The sequence below is a fragment of the Rhinatrema bivittatum genome, chromosome 6 (assembly GCF_901001135.1).
Source record: "Rhinatrema bivittatum chromosome 6, aRhiBiv1.1, whole genome shotgun sequence".
NCBI classification, from domain to species: domain Eukaryota; kingdom Metazoa; phylum Chordata; class Amphibia; order Gymnophiona; family Rhinatrematidae; genus Rhinatrema; species Rhinatrema bivittatum.
Window position 1 is genome coordinate 192,078,198 of NC_042620.1, and position 18,736 is coordinate 192,096,933.

Sequence of the window (18,736 nt, forward strand, 5' to 3'; positions counted from 1 at the left end):
CTGGGTGGGAGAACGAAACCCTTTACAGTAAAACTTCCCGCCAAGTCTCTGTATATATCTGGTTTGTTTTTTTTTAAACTTACTGGAACTCAGCCTTAACCTGGCTGAGCACAGAGATGGTCTCCAGCTGCGGGGGGAGAGGGCAATTGTCGTCACCGCCACTCTTGGCTTTCTGCACCTCTACCTTTTAGCTGTTCAAGCAGCAAAGTCCACGCTGGCAAAACCATCTACCGGACCAAGGCACACCTCTGAGGGGCCATGGAAATCACCTCAAGAATTCTCAACTGGGGGAGGGACACAGCAGGAGAGCGGGGCTTTCTTATCCTTAATTTAGATTTCAGATTTCTCCTTCCAAAAAATTCAAAGTAATCCCCATAGGGAAATGCACAACCACCATTTTCTGGAGACAGAGAATTTTGGCAGGCTGGGGTCACTGCAAGGCTATATAGACTGCAACGTCAGCTTGCTCTGTCTCCAACTGCTGGCAGGGGAGCACAAACCCACTGATCCTGAGTCCATCTGTCTACACGCTAGGAAAACAAGACTTTTAAAATAATCTTAAGTCCATTAAACAGAAATTTTAACTTGTATGGAAGGATTCTACCATAAAGTACAATAAATTGTATCTCATGATACAACAGAAAAAGACTTTGGGTACCTAATGGTTTACAAGTTTACAGATTTTCTGTTACAGTTTCCCTTTTATAGTTCAAACACACTATATTCCACCAAGAAAGCATGTCAGAGAAGGAAGACATCCAAGGTTGAAGTACTGCTTTAAATTAGGAATTCCATTCCTGACATTATGTAAAAATGTCAGATTAACTAAGAGCCCAGTCTGGAAATTCCTCACTGCTGACAGAAAAGTTTCCAGGTGATATTTTACTGAAAGAGTATTAGCAAATTCATAAGCATTGCTGTGGATTATAGAGTTACAACTCTGGCATTAAGCGCCTTGGTTACAACCCCCAACAAACTAAGACTAGAAATCTGTCAGGAGAAAGTACCATGAATTTCTTAGATAAGGTAAAGCCATACCTATAAAATGCAAAGTTTGGTTACTAGAATCCCTTTTGAGGACAATGGACATGGTTGTTTATTGCTGCTATGAGATTTTTCCCTTTCATTTTGGAGATAATTATTTGAATTTTCTGTCATCCTTCAAGAACAGATTCACATGTTTTGTTTTCTGAAACTTATGCTAGGCATCATGTGAAATTTCTTTGTTTTTTTAATCTACTCAGATACCTTTCAAAAGTCCTGCCAGACACAAGGTTAGGTCTAATATGGTCAAGGACAGAATGAGAACCCTAAATTATCACAATGAGAAGCTAGAAAGGCAGTGCTGCTTCACAGGTCTCTCAATATCAGATCCTACCTTCAGTTTCAGCTTAACTGTCTCTTGGCAGGGGGGGTTTGTATATCGAAAATACTATGTACATTTAAACAGCCATTTCTGTGTTAGCATTCTTCTTTGCTTTCCAGCAATATGTGTTTTCCCCAGGAACACAATCTGCATCTCTAACACCAAACCTGTCTAACCTTGCTCACCTAATCTACCATAATTTTCATAGTTTCCAAACATACTCAAGGACACTTGATCCCTCAACAAGACAATCATTTATGCTAAAAAAGCAGTACCTCCGAGATGGCACGGATAATTCTCCAGTCCTCTCTTGCTAAGCCTGGGGGTGTCACTGCTACCAGAGTCTGCTGGGATCTGCCCTCTGTGTTGACGTAAGTAGCAGATTTCTCGGTGTAAGCAGCTCCAGGGAGAACAACATCGGCCATTGGAGCTCCTAAATCACCATGATGCCCTGAGATGGAAGAGCAAATCAATGCCACACAACCAAAAGACAATCTAAAGCTGAAGAACAACTTTTGATAAAGCATTAAACTGACATAAGCAATTATTCCATTACAATAACCAGAGTGACTTCTGAAGGCTGCAAACCAATGGGAGGACTATTACAACTTTTCTAAGATATACTTGAAAGATGTCACAAAAGTACATGAGAATAATACAGAAATCAGAAGTGAACTGGCACTAAAATAACTTAGTTATCATTTGACCACAGCAATGGTAGCTCTGCACTGGGAGCAAAGGTGTATGTTTCTGAATTCAGCTTTGCATGCAGCTACCAGCTCAGATAGATTTCATGTGCAGTCTAAGAAAAGGGCTAAAAAAAAAACTACATAAGAAGCTGTTCAAAACTATGGCCCAAACTATTTTTTATCCAGGGGAATGATATACACTCAGTGTCAATGTTGTGCTACAACAAGAAAATATACATGGTAACTTGCAATTAAATTCTTGATGACTACTCATTAAGAACTATGTCCCAACTACTATACCCTGGTAGATGATGAAACATTCTCTTGGTAAATCTTGATGTGTAATGCACCCTGCATCAGCCCCTAAGAGGAAGAGCACTTTAGGAGGGTTCTTTCGTATGGCATCCACGCCTGGCTTATAACCCAAGTCCAGAGCTGCCACCTGGCTCGCTACTCTGCAGGAACAAACAAAGAACAACAGCAGTGAAGAACAGGAGACAGACCCTAAGTATCACTCGAGTACCATGACCCTGTCCAGGGCTACAGTCACTCAAGTATATTTACTGCAGAATAGTACACAAAGTTTTCTCATTGTCACTGGAATTCACCTACAGTGCAAAATACATACTCTGTTACTGGAATGTGTTTAATGCAGAGCAGAGCAAAGCACACTGCCAATTAATGAATTCAGAATTAGCTGCCATTTACAAACCTGTGAAGGATGTTTAGGACCTTCCAGTCTCCGGCAACTCCGCTACTTGCTCTAGCATTCTGTGCAATAGCAGAAACAGCTGCATGGACAGCCACCCCGTCTCTGCGCTGAAGCGTGCTGCTGCCCACAACCACCATGGGCTTTTTGGCCTGGCTCAGAACCTGAGATGGCAAAGAAGCAAAAGAAAATGGAATTATAGGACATATGGCAAAGTAGCCTAGTGGTCAGAACAGCGGGCTGAGAACCAGGCAAGCCAGGGTCCAAATCTCACTGCCATTCCTTGTGACCTTAGGCAAGTCATATCACTCTCCATTGCCTAAGGTAGAAACCTTAGATTGTAAGCCCTCTGGGGACAGGTAAAATACTTACAGTACCTAGATGCAAGTTGCCTTGAGCTGCTAATGAAAAGGCATGAGCTAAATGTACAATAAAATAAAAAGCAGTGACCAGCATGCTTAATACTGGATTTATGAGCTTATTAGACTGGCGATGGGCCTTGATGGCTGGCAGGCATCTAGCAACACCGCAGAGAATAGACTGTGAAAGGAAACTTACCCGAAACTTAAAAAATCCTGACTAGGAACACTACGGGGAAGCACAAAGAAAAAAACCACGAAAACATGAAAGAGAGAAAAGAGAAGATTTCCACAAAGGCCAAAAAACCAAAGGGAGCTCACTCACACCGCGATGCTGCAGCTCCGTGGAACGAGAGGGACCCTGCATGGACATGTGATATAGGGCATGCTCATTGTACCAAGTCAAAGGTCTAGAAAATTTGACAGTTTTCTGTGTCGGGGATCCATTTGATGATGTCACCAATGTTTGAGGACTACCATCCTGCTTGTCCTCTGAGAACAGTCATTACAGTCTGAATTTTCAACACAGCAGTATAAAGTACAGAATAATAGGGTAGGACTCTGGACTGGCCTGATAGGACTCAAGGAAAGAAAATTAGCAGGTAAAAAATGTTTCCTCTCTTCCTTAGACCAGTTTAGATGGATGGGATATACCTAAGCCACCTTCAATATGGGTGGGATCCTCACAGCTGTGCTCTCAACATGCCTGGTCCAAATGCAGCCAAGTCTGAGACCCAGTTATCCAACCTGTAATGCTTAGAAAATGTAAGCAACATAGAGTAGCAACTTAGTCTTCAAATCTCCTGAAGTGATACCAACTAACACTCAGTCCATGAGGTTGCTACGCCTCTTGTTGAATGCACCTGAATACCTTCTGTTACTGTTTTCAAAATGTAAGTGGAAGCAATAGTCTCTTTAATCCATCTGGCAACTGAAACTTGGAAGCTTGGACACCTTTTCTGCGACTGCTGAAAAGTACAGAAAGATGATATGATCTCCAGAAAGCATTCATCACCTTCAAATATCTTAAAAGAATCCTATGAACATCTAAAACATGTAGCTCTCTAGACTGACCCCAGTATTCATTTTCTTGAAAGCCAGTAATTCGAAAGATTGATCCAAGTGGAAGAAAGAAACTACCATAGGCAAAAAAGAGGGCACCATGCAAATCGAAAGACTGCCCCCTCTGAAAACTTGAGACAAGGGTCCCTGCATGACAAGACCTGTCATTTGACATATTTCTGGTGGAGCATATGGCCACCAGAAAAAGTAAGATCCTTCAGAGATGCCTCCCTGATGGGCTCAAAGGTACATGAACACAAGACCTTCAGAACCAAATTGAGAACCCATGGAGGAAAAACATTTTTGGTACACAAAAACAAAAAGATAATACATGGATAATTAAATATATAAAAGTAAATATTCAAAAACACATAAGATAAAATATTAATATCAATAAAAGCATAAACATAATAAAAAGTCACCTCAGACACAGCATCATCTACCTTTGGAAGTCTCCAAAGCTCCAAGGTCTTCTCTGGCAAGGTAGCCATAGCCCTGGCTACCTTCAGGTCTGCCTCCGGAGAATCCCACTCCCAGTCAACCTATTTCTTCACCTTCTTTAGTAAAAGAAAAGCCTTTGGTGACCCACTTAGCCCATCCAGGTCAGGGTGTACCCCTTCATTGTCCAAATCTTCCTGCATGACCTTGAGCCCCCGTTACTCCAGCACCTGGGGAATAAGAAGATGCAATTCTTCCTCCTCCACAACAGGCCCACTACCCACCGGTGCATCCACAGGATCAACGTCCGGGTCCCCTCCCATAGACTTTCACCTTCTGAATCTTCAGAAGACTCATCTTCACCCAACGGGTGTCCCAGACCCAGGAGCTGAAGAAGCTCTAGGCCTCTTGGCTGAATGCTGGGACTTCTGGGTGGCCGAAACATTACTCACTGCTTCCCTCTTAGTCAAACAAGCTGCATGGAGTAGCAGGACGCAATCTGTGGAAAAAAGTTCCTCAGAATCACTGGCTCCCTTCTCCACAGCATCCTCAACGGGCTCCCCTGCTTGTTCTCCAGGTTCCTCAGGGCATTGCTCTGCCAGAGACAGAGACAGAGATGGAGGCATAACTGGCGCATGAAGAGGCCCCACTGAGGCGCAATCGTCTCACTCTGCAGACCAGACACACTTTGCCGCACTCAGCGGGAGGTGCCATGCTTTTGCCATGGTCACCAGGAAAAATAACTTCCCGAGAGTAGTGATCACTGAGTCATTCCTGCCTGCGCTGTCCCGCCCCCCACAGAGCTGCCACGGAGTCGCATGCGTCTTCTCACCTTCACGGGCCCTGTTGACCAGGTAGAGCACTTGCTGCCTGCAGTCTTTGTGGAGAATCCCTCCCTTCTGGAGACACAGACAGCACAAAATGAGGCCGCAATGAGGTGTGATCGCCTCAATCTGCAGGCCTGACAAACTTTCTCGTACTCCGCAGGTGACTATCATTCCTGCTTGCCGTGGCCAACACCAAAATGCCTCTGAGTACCACGATCACGGAGCCTTCCCACCATCACACAAACACCCCCACGACTCTGCTCCGGACCCCCGGTGCTGCTGTCGAGCTGCGACTCCCTCTCTCACCCCCGATTCCGGCTGTGATGTTGGTAACAGCCGCACTAACACCCCTGCTCACCACTTTGCTCTAAGGCAACAATGCAAACCAAGAAGCCAAACAAAAAAAAACAAACAAAACTTCCCTGCTTCTGGCTGCTGGTTGGGGGAAAGAAGACCTCAGAGGGAGCAAGGGAACCAGGACCCCTGGTTGTCACCCCCTGTGGATGCTGAGGGCCGAGCCAATTCAGGAATCTGCAACCCCCTGCTCTACCTGAGGGATGGCCCACGAAGAAACCTAACATCTCAGGGAGCACCATTACATCAGATGTGCTCTCTCTTCTTCCTTTATTTATTTTACTTTCTAAACTCCAGACTGCAGGTTTGCACCTCTACCATCTGCTGGAGACAAGAGAAATACTGAGGAACTGCAGGTAGTACTCTTTAAGTAGCGGTGCCTGAAAAGATTTTATTCTCTGCCTCCATCTGCTGGTAGGGATGCAAAACCCACTTGTCTGGACTGATCTGGGGTATGAACAGGTATTACGTCTTGCCTGATAATTTCCTTTCCTTGAATACAGTTAGACCAGTCCAGACCAATGCGTTATATATGCTAGCCAGCAGATGGAGACAAAGGTCAACAGGCTTGCTGATGTCACTCCTTATTTACTGTACTTCCATGCTGACACTATGCCTGCCAGTATTTCTGTAATAAGCTAACTGTGGACAACATCAAAATAAACATTCAAGCCATACTATTAGAATTTAACTATGTTTTCCATTTTTCTAACCAGTGGACTTCCAGAAGAATCAGGAAGCAGAAATGAAAAGAGTTTCCAAACAGTAGAATAAGACTTCACTCACTTGAAGTAAAGCATAGACACTCACAGTACTTCCTAACTCTGCTTATTTACCTGCAAAAACATCTCCTCTAATGTAGAGAAGGAATGAAAACACGGAAGATACCAGAAGCATCGGGAGGGTCCTGAATGTATTCAAGGATAGAAAATTATAAGGTAAGAAGTAAGGAGAAATGTTCTTACCTGTTAATTTTCTTTCTATAAATCCTGTTACACCAGTCCAGTGAGTCCTTACAGGTGGATTATGTCCCCTATCAGCAGATGGAGGCAGAGCACAAAGACTTTCTTTGTGATATCATTGCCACTATGTATAGGTGGATCAGCAGAGAAACCTCAGTATATCCCTGATAAAGCACTGAAAAAAAAATTGCAGTAATAAATTTCAAAATTAGAATTAAATACTTCCAATATGTCTGGAGAGCACAACCCCCAATGATCACTCCCCTGTTGAACAATTGTCAAATAAGATAAACATGAGGATTCTAAAGAGAGGAAGGTTTAACGTTCAGCAATATGTACATACAGGATGCAGTAATCAATATCTTAAATGACTCAGGCAGGCCCAACTTCATGGGAAGGGTCTGGACTGGTGTAGCAGGATTCATGGAAAGAAAATTAAAAGGTAAGAAAATTTCTCCTTTCAAATCATCCTGCTACACCAGTTTAGCGAACTTTACAGGAGAGAAGTACCTAGGAACAATACTACAATGTCACAGTTTCGCCTGCTGTTCAGCCTCACTATGCCCTAATCCCATCTGCTACGACACCTCCCCACCAGCAGAGGCTTCCAGTGAGCTCTGGTCTGAGCTACCTAAGCCATCTCCTCACTGGCCACCTTACTCAGCCTATAGTGCAGTCTCCTCTCCAACAGGGATCCTCAGCAAGCATCACCTCCAGCCTTGCCAAGCTCCACCTAGCTGCTCACACCACACAGACTGAAGGGATTTGCACCTCCACCATCTGCTGGAGACAGAGAAATACTGACAGACTCTAGGTGGCAACTCAGGGTATAGGGAAGAGTATGTTCAAACTTCTCTGTCTCCATCTGCTGAAGGGGAGGCAAAACCCAGGAGTCTGGACAGATCCGGGTACGTACAGGGAAATTTGTATTTTGCTATTTCTTCAGTATGCCAGTGTTTACAGAGGCTGAGGCTGATTTCTCAGGCTTTCCATTTCAGTTTTGTCTGTATGTTTGTTTCTAATGTGTAAGTCAGTCCCTTATTCTGTATTAGGTAAGGCTCTGTCTGTGTTGTACATGTGGGACAGAAGTACAGTATTTTGGCTAGTGTGTAGTTTCTCAGTAGGGATTTGTAACACTTCAACTTGTTCTGTATGCACACTAAGTAGTGTATTAATGTTCTCGGGCTTGGTGAATGTTTGCTTTTGCTGTATTTTTTTAGATTAGGTTGCTGCTGTTTGAGTCCTGAGAGTTACTGCTGTTATGGTATGGCATGGGGAAGGTTCTAGGTGTTTTTTTGGTTTTGGCATTGGAGGGAGTTTGTTTTCCTGTCACTGAGTGGCACCAGAATTTCAATATATTTTTTTTGCATGTTCTAGTTCTGTTCTGCACCTGTTGCAAATCTTAAATTCGTATGAGGTTTATTATGATTATTGCTGTTTTATTGTAGTTAGAATTTATATTTGTTTTATTACATAATTGGATCTGATGTTTCTGTTAAACTTCTATTACTTTTTACATGATGTGTATTTACAAACTGCAATAAATATAAAATAAATTAATATAGATAAATAAGGAATTTTTAGTGCTGGTAAGTGCTTGAAATAATAGAATTAAAAATTTTTAAAGCATCACTCATGATGAAACTACTTAGAAATCCATTGTCAGATGCACTCTAAGGCATTATTTATTGATGAGTACAAATAGTAGGGCCTAGACTTGTATGTCAATTGCCCACCCATGTTAACCTCTGGCCTGCCCCCCAAAATTCATTTCTGGCTATGCCACTGGTCTCCAAGCCTTATTCTTAGCAGGCTACGGGCCTTCTCTGTGTCTGCCTTCAGGCCTCAGAGTTCTCTGTTGCCTTGTCTGCCTCGTCTAATCCTGGCCTAGTCTGGTCTTGTCATGCCCTGCTCAGTCCAGTCCCTTGCATCCATTCCCTGCTTTACCATGCTCAAGCCTGTGTTTATATCCAGTTCCAGTCCCTGCTCAGTATCCTGCCCAGCCTTTGTTTGTACCCAGTTCCAGTCCCTGTTCTGTATCCTGCCCAGCCTTTGTTTGTACCCAGTTCCTGCCCTTGTTCAGTTTCCTGGAACCCTCCTGTCCCACTATCCAGTTCTATACCCAGACCTCTACTTCCAATCTGTCTCTGCCCACAACGTCCAGCCTGTGTCTGACCTCAAGTTCCAGTTTGTGTCTGCCCTGCCTTGTCCAGTTAAGTCCTGCTGCTCCCAGTACCCAAGGACTCAACTTGTGGGGGAAGGAGCTGGCTAGGCAGAAGAGCAACCCAGCTTCCAACCATAATGTTCAACTGTTGTAGCCAAGTCCTACTGGCCTCCAAAACCCAAGGATTCAACCTGTGGGGGAGAGGGCTGGCTAGGCAGAAGATAGAGCCAGCTCCTGACCTGTGGTCCTGCCCTGCTCCTGAGAGGGTGTTTCCAGACCCCAGCCCACAAGACACACAAATAGTTCAATGACCACACATTGTTTCTCACTATAATTATAATAGTATAAAAATAAGAAAAAACACCGGAATCTCTAAAATATGCAAACATATCACTACCAGAAAACAACCTTCAAGGTAAGATTCTTCAAAGAAGCCTGTTTAGAGTCTCAAAGAAGAAGAGACTAATGCTCTCAAGACAGCTTGAGATCCCACTGAGGAATCAAGAGTCTCAAAGGAGGATGTAATCTTTTAACACACCCAAGCAAAAAAGAAAATTATTACTTACCTGCTAATTTTCGTTCCTGTAGTACCATGGATCAGTCCAGACAGTGGGTTATGTCCCCAATCCAGCAGATGGAGTCAGCACAAGCTTTGAGGGGGCGTATCCATATATACTACTACCCCCTCTGCAGGAGTTCAGTATCGAGTATATCAAAGCCAGAGTAGAAACCCCCGAAGGATCAAGTTTGTGGAAACAGATAATGAAAACAATTGTAACCGCAACAAGTAACTGCAAACATCCTACCAACTTGTAGGGAGCTGTGAAAAACAGCGAAAAGAAACGACTGTGAAGACACAGAACACTGCGAGCAAGAAGTAGCGCAGAGCTGAGCAGGATCAAGAACCCAAACGCGGTGGGCGTCTGGACTGATCCATGGTACTACAGGAACGAAAATTAGCAGGTAAGTAATAATTTTCTTTTCCCTGTACGTACCTGGATCAGTCCAGACAGTGGGATGTACCCAAGCTTCCCTAAATCGGGTGGGGTCCTGCGAGGCCTGCTCGGAGAACCTGCTCGCCAAAGTGTCCAGAGACCGAAGAGGCGAGGTGCAGACGATAGTGCCTCGAGAACGTGTGTAACGATTTCCAGGTGGCTGCTCTACAAATTTCTTGCGAGGATACCGAGCGAGACTCCGCCCAGGACGCCGCCTAAGAACGTGTAGAATGCGCTACGATTCCGGGTGGGGGAGTCCGACCCGCCCCAATGTAGGAAGCAGCAATGCCGGCCTTCAGCCATCTGGCAATGGTAGTCTTCGAGGCCTGAGACAACCTTCTTAGGACCGGCCCAGAGTACGAAGAGATGGTCAGAGGTCCGGAACTCATTTGTAGCCTCCAGATAGAGGCGCAGAGTGCGCTTGACATTCAAGAGACGGAGAGACTTCGGCTCTGAGGAAGAGAAGGACGGCAACTCCACCGTCTGGTTCACATGGAATGCAGAAACCACCTTCGGAAGGAAGGAGGGAACGGTGCGAAGTGAAACTCCAGAGTCGGAGAAACGGAGATAGGGCTCTGTACACGACAGAGCCTGCAGCTCCGAGATGCGTCGAGCGGAACAGATGGCCACAAGAAATACAGTCTTGAGAGTGAGATCCTTTATCGTTGCACTGCGCAGCGGCTCGAACGGTGGTCCCGACAGGGAGCGAAGCACAAGGTTAAGACTCCAGGAGGGACAAGGGACCCGTAACGGAGGACGCATATGCTTGACACCCTTGAGAAAACGAGCAATGTCAGGATACTGTAGAAGAGAGCCCCCATCGCTCAACAGCGAACCAAGGGCTGCCACCTGAACCCGTAGTGAATTATAGGCGAGCCCTTTTTCCACCCCCGCCTGTAGAAACTGAAGGATCTGAGGTATAGAAGCCTTAGCGGGTCTCGTGGCCTGGCTGGTACACCACAGCTCGAACACCTTCCAGACTCGAACATAGGCCGCCGACGTCGATGTCTTTCGTGCCCGCAATAGCGTGGATACTACCGCCTCCGGGTAGCCCCGACGCCGGAGGCGGCGCCTCTCAAAAGCCAGGCCGCAAGACAGAAGAGTTCTGCCTGCTCGAAAAATACCGGGCCCTGATGTAGGAGCTGGGGGAGGTGCCCCAGCCTGATTGGCCCGTCGATCACCAGCTGTAGCAGGTTCGCAAACCAGGGTCGCCTGGGCCATTCTGGGGCGACGAAAACCACGGTCCCCTGATGGCTTTCTATTCTGCAGAGCATCCTGCCCACCAGGGGCCATGGTGGAAAAGCGTAGAGCAGAAGATGTGGCGGCCACGGGAGGACCAGGGCATCCACTCCCTCCGCGCCGCGCTCTCTCCGGCGACTGAAGAAGCGTGGAGCCTTGGCGTTGAGAGCGGACGCCATCAGATCCAAGTGGGGGGCCCCCCACCAATGGACGAGAAGTTGCATCGCTTTGTCGGAGAGAGACCACTCTCCGGGGTCCAGCAGTTGACGACTGAGGAAGTCCGCCTGGACGTTGTCCACACCGGCGATGTGCGAGGCCGCTAGCCGGACGAGATGACGCTCCGCCCAATGCATCAGCAGCGCCGCCTCGAGCGCGACCTGCGGGCTGCGCGTGCCTCCTTGTCGGTTGATGTAGGCCACGGTGGTAGCGTTGTCCGATAGGATTCTGACTTCCCGGTTCCGAAGAAGCGGGAGGAAATGTCGCAGAGCTAGCCGGACCGCTCTGGTTTCCAGACGGTTGATTGACCACTTCGCCTCCACCGTGGACCACGTCCCCTGCGTGGCGCTTCGATCGCAGACTGCACCCCAGCCTGCTAGACTGGCATCGGTGGTCACCACCACCCAATTTGGCAGATCGAGGGACACGCCACGGGCCAGGTTCGGCGGATCCAACCACCAGCCCAGACTGTCCCTGGCATTCTGCGGGAGCGGGAGAATCATCTGGTAGTCCTGCGATACTGGTTTCCAACGGGAGAGGAGCACCCACTGTAAGGTCCTGAGGTGCGCGAAAGCCCAAGGTCGATGGTGGACCCCATCACTCCCAGGAGTTGCAGGTAGTCCCAGGAGGTGGGCTCTGGTAACGCAGAGAACCGTCGTGTGTGATCCCGCAAGGACTGAGCTTTGTCCTGGCGCAGAAAAACTTTGCCCAGTAGGGTGTCGAAGGTCGCCCCCAAAAAAAAAAACCCAAGCGTTGCGAGGGCATGAGGGAGCTCTTGGAGAAGTTCACTACCCATCCCAGGGAATGTAGAAACCGTACTACTCGAGTCACCGCTGAGCGTCCATGATCGAATGACTTCGCCCGGAGGAGTCAATCGTCCAGATAAGGATGAACCAGGATGCCCTCCTTCCGGAGAGCTGCCGCCACGACTACCATGATCTTGGTGAAGGTGCGCGGCGCAGTCGCCAATCTGAACGGGAGAGCCGTGAACTGAAAATGCTGGTCCAGAATTTTGAAACGAAGGAAACGGTGGTGGTCCGGGTGGATGGGAATGTGCAGGTAGGCCTCCGTTAAGTCCAGGGAGGCGAGGAACTCCCCCCGATGCACCGCCGCAATCACTGACCGGAGCGTTTCCATGCGGAACCGAACGACTCGAAGGGATTTGTTGACTTCCTTGAGGTCTAGGATAGGCCGGAAGGAACCGTCCTTCTTTGGTACGACGAAATAGATGGAATAGTGGCCCGAGCCCACCTCTCCGAAGGGCACGGGCGCAATAGCGCCTATCTCCCGGAGTCTGTCCAGAGTCAGCTGCACCGCTCCTCTCTTGAGGTCCGAGCCACAGGGGAAAAGATGAACCTTCCCTGCGGGGGGGCGGACAAATTCCAATGCGTAGCCGCGTAGAGCAGAAGATGTGTGTTTTATTGTATCCAGGACCCACTGGTCTGAGGTGATCCGTGCCCACTCCGCGTAGAAATACGTTAGTTGGTCCCCAATCCTGGGGACAGGGGAGTGGGCGAGACTGGCATCATTGTGAAGACTTGGTATAGGGGTTCCCGGTTCCGGGAGTAGTGCATGCGGGCCGACGCCCGCAAAAGGAGCGCGACCAGGGCTGAGACCTGGGGGCGGATGACCGGGAGCCCGCCTGTCTGTATCCCCTGTAGCGCCGTTGCGCTCTGGCTCTGGTCCGAGAAGAAGAAAATGCTCTGGATGGTCGAAACCTATCCTCCGGCAGCCGATGAACAGCGTTCTCCCCCAGGGACTTGATGATCTGGTCCAAATCCTCCCCGAAGAGGAACTTGCCCCTGAAGGGAAGAGAGCCCAGACTCGACTTAGAGGACGTATCAGCCGCCCAATTGCATAGCCACAGTAGTCGTCGTGCTGCCACTACCGAAACCATGGATCTTGCGAGGACCCGAAAAAGGTCGTACGAGGCGCCCGCCCCATACGCCACTGCGGCTTCTAGCCGATCTGCCTGGGCAGCCTTATCGGACGGCAGGTTCTGAGACGTGAGGAGTTGTTGCACCCAAAGGAGACTAGCCCGCTGGGCAAGCGAACTGCACATCACCACCCGCATACCCAGAGCGGAGACCTCGAAAACCCGCTTAAGGAAAACTTCCAACTTACGATCCTGTGTGTCCCGCAACGCCGCACCTCCCGTCACTGGGATAGTCGTCCTCTTCGTGACCGCCGACACTGCGGAGTCCACCTTTGGGACCTTGATGAGGTCCAGAAAATCTTCGGGGAGCGGGTACAGCTTTTCCATAGCCCGGCTGCTCTTCAGGGAGGCCTCCGGGGTGTCCCATTCCCTGGTGAGAAGTTGTAAAAACGAGTCATGAATGGGAAAAGCCCGAGCCCTCGGCCGGAGTGCCGCCAGGACAGGATCTCCCTTCCTTGAAGAAGTGACGACAGCGGGAGCTACTGGGGCAGGCGGGTCTGGTGGCGGGTCCAAATCTAATTCTTGGATGATCTGCGGGATGAGGTCGTCCAGCTCTTCCCTCTGGAAGAGGCGTAGGGTACGCGGATCATCCCCCTCCTGCGTGCCGTCCCCTTGTCCCCCGTCCGGGAGGTCAAGTCCATGTCCCTCTGGGTCTGGCACCGCCCCCACTGCCGCGGGCGTGGATCGGACCCGGGTAGGAAGGCGGGAGGCCCCCACTCCCGGAGGGTCGGGGGGGGGCCGGCGTCGAGGGCGACATCCGAGGGATCTTAGGAGGGAGGGGGGGTCCCACAGGTGCTTCCAGCCCCTGCAGATAAGCGGTATGCATGAGCAGGATAAACTCCGGAGAGAACCCCGGCCTGCTCGGGTGCGCTTTGGGGGCGGCGTGGTTCCTGCTCCCTGGCTCTGGGTGCTTGGTTCCTGCACCAAATCAGGGGAACACCCCAGCTGGTAGAGTCCTCCAGGGATCCGTTCCCCCTCGTGGCCTGCGCCTCAGGGCGCTCAGAATGTAAAATGGCCGCCGTTCCCGCCAAAAATGGCGGAGTGGCCGGCCCGCGCCGCCCCGGGCAAAAAAGAGAAATCAGTCAGGGACTGTGAGGTACCTTCCCCCCCGGGAAGGCATCGTGCACAGATGCCCTCCCGGGAAATCCGGGACCCCGGGTCTCCACAGGCCGCACAGCAGGACGGCCGCAGCATCGGGATCGCTGTAGGAGAAAAGAAAAAGCCACGGGGGGGGGGGGGCCACGCGCACAAAAGCGCCGCTGCGGGGGGGCCCGGTCGGCCCGCACTGCCCGCTGTCCGAAAATAGAGGAGGGTGCCGCGGGGGGGGCCTTCCCGGCCACACGACCCGCCCCAGACATCTTTCCCTAAATGGCTCAGCAGCCCATGAGGAGCTGTAAAATGGCCGCGGGTGAGGGAGTAAAGAGCGAAGAGGCCGGCTCCACCGGCTTTCGCGGGCACCGGGGGCTGAGCTGTGAAGGAAAAAACTACAAAGGAAAAACAAACTTACCCCTGGCTGCAACGAGAAATAAACAGCAAGGCCGCAGAGAAGAGACAAGGAAGAGAAGCCACTCCCCAGAAGTTGAAAGAACTCTGCCTTTTTTTTTTTTTAACTTAATACAAACTTGATACAAACTTGATCCACAGAAAAAGACAACAACAAGCCATAATCAAGCAAGAAAGTGAAGAAAAAAGGAAAAGGAGGGGAAGCCTGATTCCCCTACTCGCATCTGCTGGAGTCAGAAGATACTGAACTCCTGCAGAGGGGGTAGTAGTACTTATGGTGACGCCCCCTCAAAGCTTGTGCTGACTCCATCTGCTGGATTGGGGACATAACCCACTGTCTGGACTGATCCAGGTACGTACAGGGAACAAACCACATCTGGATGGGCTGTTACCAAAACCCCCTGAATCTTACCTATATAACAAGAACTAGCTGCAACCTTTATCTTGAGAGAAAATTGGCCAAAGTTTCAAAAAGCTTTCTGCAGGGTGTGCTGTAAGAGAGAATGGAGTGAGATTATCCAGATGAACAAACCCTGTACTTGGAAAATCCCCAAGCGTTCAGCAGGCAAAGGGGAGAATCCACCTGAAACCTGATTAAAACTGTATCCCATGGTCTCCCGGTGCTGAGGATCACCCGGTTTGCTTTCAGCTTTGATCTTGTGCAGCCCTCTGCTTACCAGAGACCAAGAGGGAAAGACAAAGATAGTCCCTCCACTGGCCAAGGTTGCACAAAGCATCCATGCCTTCAAAAACAAACTCCTTGTGATGACTGAAGAGCCATGAAACTTGGTATTCTTGAGAATAATCATCAGATTTATATGGGGCAAACACCATTTGTGAACAATGTGGAGAAATACGTCTTGGCCCAGCTCCCATTCTCCTGGATCCAGATGATTTCTGCTTAGATTGTCTGCCTGCACATTTCCTTGGCTGGCAATACAGGCTGCCAGTAAGTGCTTCAGATGCTCCTCTGCCCATGGAAAGAGAAAATCCATCTCCTCAGAGTCTCCCCAATTTTTGGTTCCACCTTCTCTGTCCACAAACATGATTTCTAATGCATTGTTGGACAACATTCTGACCGCTTTCCCCCAGATGTATAAAATGAAATAACAAGACAGCCAGTTGTATTGCTCTGGTTTCCAAACGATTGATGAACCATGATGCTTGCCATGGTGCTCAGCGCCACTGGGCCAACTGTTCCAGGCAATGAGCTACATAACTGGCATCTGTTGTGAACAGAATCCAGGAATGAGTTTGCCAGGCTGACACCCCGGATCAGGTTCCACTGAAGCAGCCACCAAAGACTGTCCTTCATAGACACCAGCAATGGAAGATGCACTTCATAATCCTGGCGGTTGTCCAAGTTTGAGCTTTATTTAGATGGAGACATAAATATGTGTTTGTGCCTGACTCAGGCCGAGTTTCGCCCCACCTGGGGCTGCCTCAGGGGCTGTGTATAGATGAACAATATGCGTACCAGATTGTTCTCAAATTTAGTGCATCAAAAATCTAGTAGTCAGGTGGTTCAAGTTTTACTGTAGTCTAATGTAGTCTCCGCTCAGATATGACAAGGGGGGGGGGGGGGGGGAATCAAGTGACCCCTGGAGCTGATGAACAGGAACTTAGGCTGATTAACAGGAGGAGAAGTAATCCCAAAGGAAGTCTTACACTGCCATCAGGCCCTAGAGAACAGAAGGCCTGAAGGAGAAAAAGGAAAAATTCAGGTGAGAAATCAACCAAGGCCCCCTGATTGTTTCAAGGCATTCCATTGCTGAGAACTCTCAATGATAGCCAAAAATCACCTCCTGAGCCCAACCAGGACTGCATAAGGACAGAAATAGCCATGGGAAGCTGGCCCAAAATGACTGATGCTCCTGCCAAACTTAATGAGGTAGAGGCCTGCTCCTCTACATGCTCAGACCTATGGTCCACAGACCATAGGTCCACAGAGGCCTTCCCAACTGGAGGGGGGGGAGGGGGGGAAGGGGTGCAGGCATGCTGAAGCCGCCTTGAGAGCACACAGTCATGGATGCTTCCGCCCACATGCTAGAAAAAAAAGAAGATGAGTGCCTACAACTGCATGCAGCACTGCGATGGCAGCACTCTATTTTCTTCTCGTTAGAACTGGATTCTCCCAACGTGACCAATGTGAACCCCCCCCCAACCCAAAATCCATCCTGAGTTGAATGTGGCCCCTCGCCGAGTGAGTCTCTCTCTCTCTCTCTCTCGCTCCCTCTCCTCAGCATCCTAGGTGGCCACCTACCTCACTTAGTGGTTCCACCGGCCCTGCCAACACTGCAGTGAAGCTGAAGCAACAACTCCCTCCCATAGCAGTATGTTTACTCTACAGGTTTGAAAACTGCAAATATGCTTGCCACTAACTGTATACACTGCCAGAAAGGCTCTTACTGAGCAGAGCTCAGATCTGCTGTTAACTCTGAATTTTTTTTTTTTTAACTTCTACTTTAAGCGACAGGCAGGTGGGAAATAGGAGGAATGAGCAACTGAAGGATTCTCTCCAAAATATTGGACAGCTATAAAAGGCTGAATCAAAGAACACCTTTCTTTTCTCTTTTTTTTTCATATAGAGAGAAATCTTGCTCCCCTCCCCCCCAGCCTCTGGGACTGGGAACCATAATTTGAGCTTGCTCTCCTGGTAGAACCAGGGACCTGGCCCATGGCAATGTCAGAGCCTTCTAAAAAAAAGTCCTGTGGCACCACCACCAGTGTGTCCTACCATCTACTGAATGCAGAGTACACTGGAGTTTCTCTGTGCTGCATCAAAGTGGTGATGATGTCATGAAGAAAGTCTGTGATCTGCCTCCATCTTCTGGTAGGGGGGACATAACCTACCTGTAAGGACTCACTGGACTGGTGTAGCAGGATAATATGGAATTTCACCTTCCTTTTCATCTAGATAGACCAGTCCAGACCAACAGGATATACCCAAGCTACTCCCTAATAGGGCAGGATGCTGCTCAAGCCCCTTGCAAAACCACCAATGCGAAGGAGGTTTCCTCTCTAAGCCTAATAGCCAGATGGTAATGCTTAGAAAATGTATGCAATGAAGACCAAGTTGCTGTTCTACAGATCTCCAAGGGAGATACCAACTGAAACTTTGCTCATGCAGTATCCTGCGCCCTCATGGAATGAGCCTGAATTTGCTTCGGCAGTACAACACCGGAGTCCACATAAGCTCCAGAAATGACCTGTTTAATCCAGTGCACCACTATAGCCTTAGAAGCCGCCTCTCTTTTCTGCACTCTGCTAAACAGGACAAAAAGATGATCATATTTCTGGTTGGTGCTAATGACCTTGAGATATCGTGTGAGGTGCCTCCTCACATCCAAGGGTTGAAGTAGGGCATATTCTTCCGAATCTGCCTGCCTGATAAACGTCAGCAAGGAAATTGATGGATTTAAATGAAACTACTTTCAGCAGAAAGGAAGGAACCAAAAAAATTAGGACTCTATCTTTTATAATCAGTAAAAAAAAAAAAAAAAGCTCTTTACAAGATATTCTCAGACTTTAACACATAGCGACTACAAAGACCATCTTCAAAGTAAGCAGTTTCAAGGAAATAACCTTTGATTCTGCTAAGAAGGCAAGAAATAAGTTCCAATCACAAGACAGAACCGGAATCCAAAGTGGAGGTCTAATATGTTTTAACACCTCTCCAAAAAATGAGAGGCATCCGAGTGAGAAAACAATAGCCTTAACGGGAAATTCGTCTACAATCTGCTGGAGACAGAAAATACTGGCTGGTAAGGAGTTTAGACTCCAGCACAGAAATACAATGTCATTTACCAAACCTCCTAAAATCCCTATATGCAGTTTTATATATGTGTTATGTGTGAATCTATCAAATAAGCAAATTCTCAAGATCTATACTTATCTTAGATACCAGTTAAAGAAAA

General features: G+C 48.4%; 1 protein-coding gene across 5 annotated transcripts in view; it reads right to left on the reverse strand.

Annotated features, from left to right (window-relative positions):
• Window positions 1–18,736, reverse strand: part of NDUFS1 (NADH:ubiquinone oxidoreductase core subunit S1) — an 85,659-nt gene that overhangs the window by 13,283 nt on the left and 53,640 nt on the right. For all 5 annotated transcript variants that reach the window (XM_029606327.1, XM_029606328.1, XM_029606329.1 and 2 more), the window contains exons 14-16: window positions 2,768–2,928; window positions 2,356–2,510; window positions 1,642–1,817 (exon numbers count right to left, since the gene is read on the reverse strand). In XM_029606327.1, the coding sequence (XP_029462187.1) occupies window positions 1,642–1,817; window positions 2,356–2,510; window positions 2,768–2,928 (492 nt within the window). The remainder of the gene's footprint in view (window positions 1–1,641; window positions 1,818–2,355; window positions 2,511–2,767; window positions 2,929–18,736) is intronic.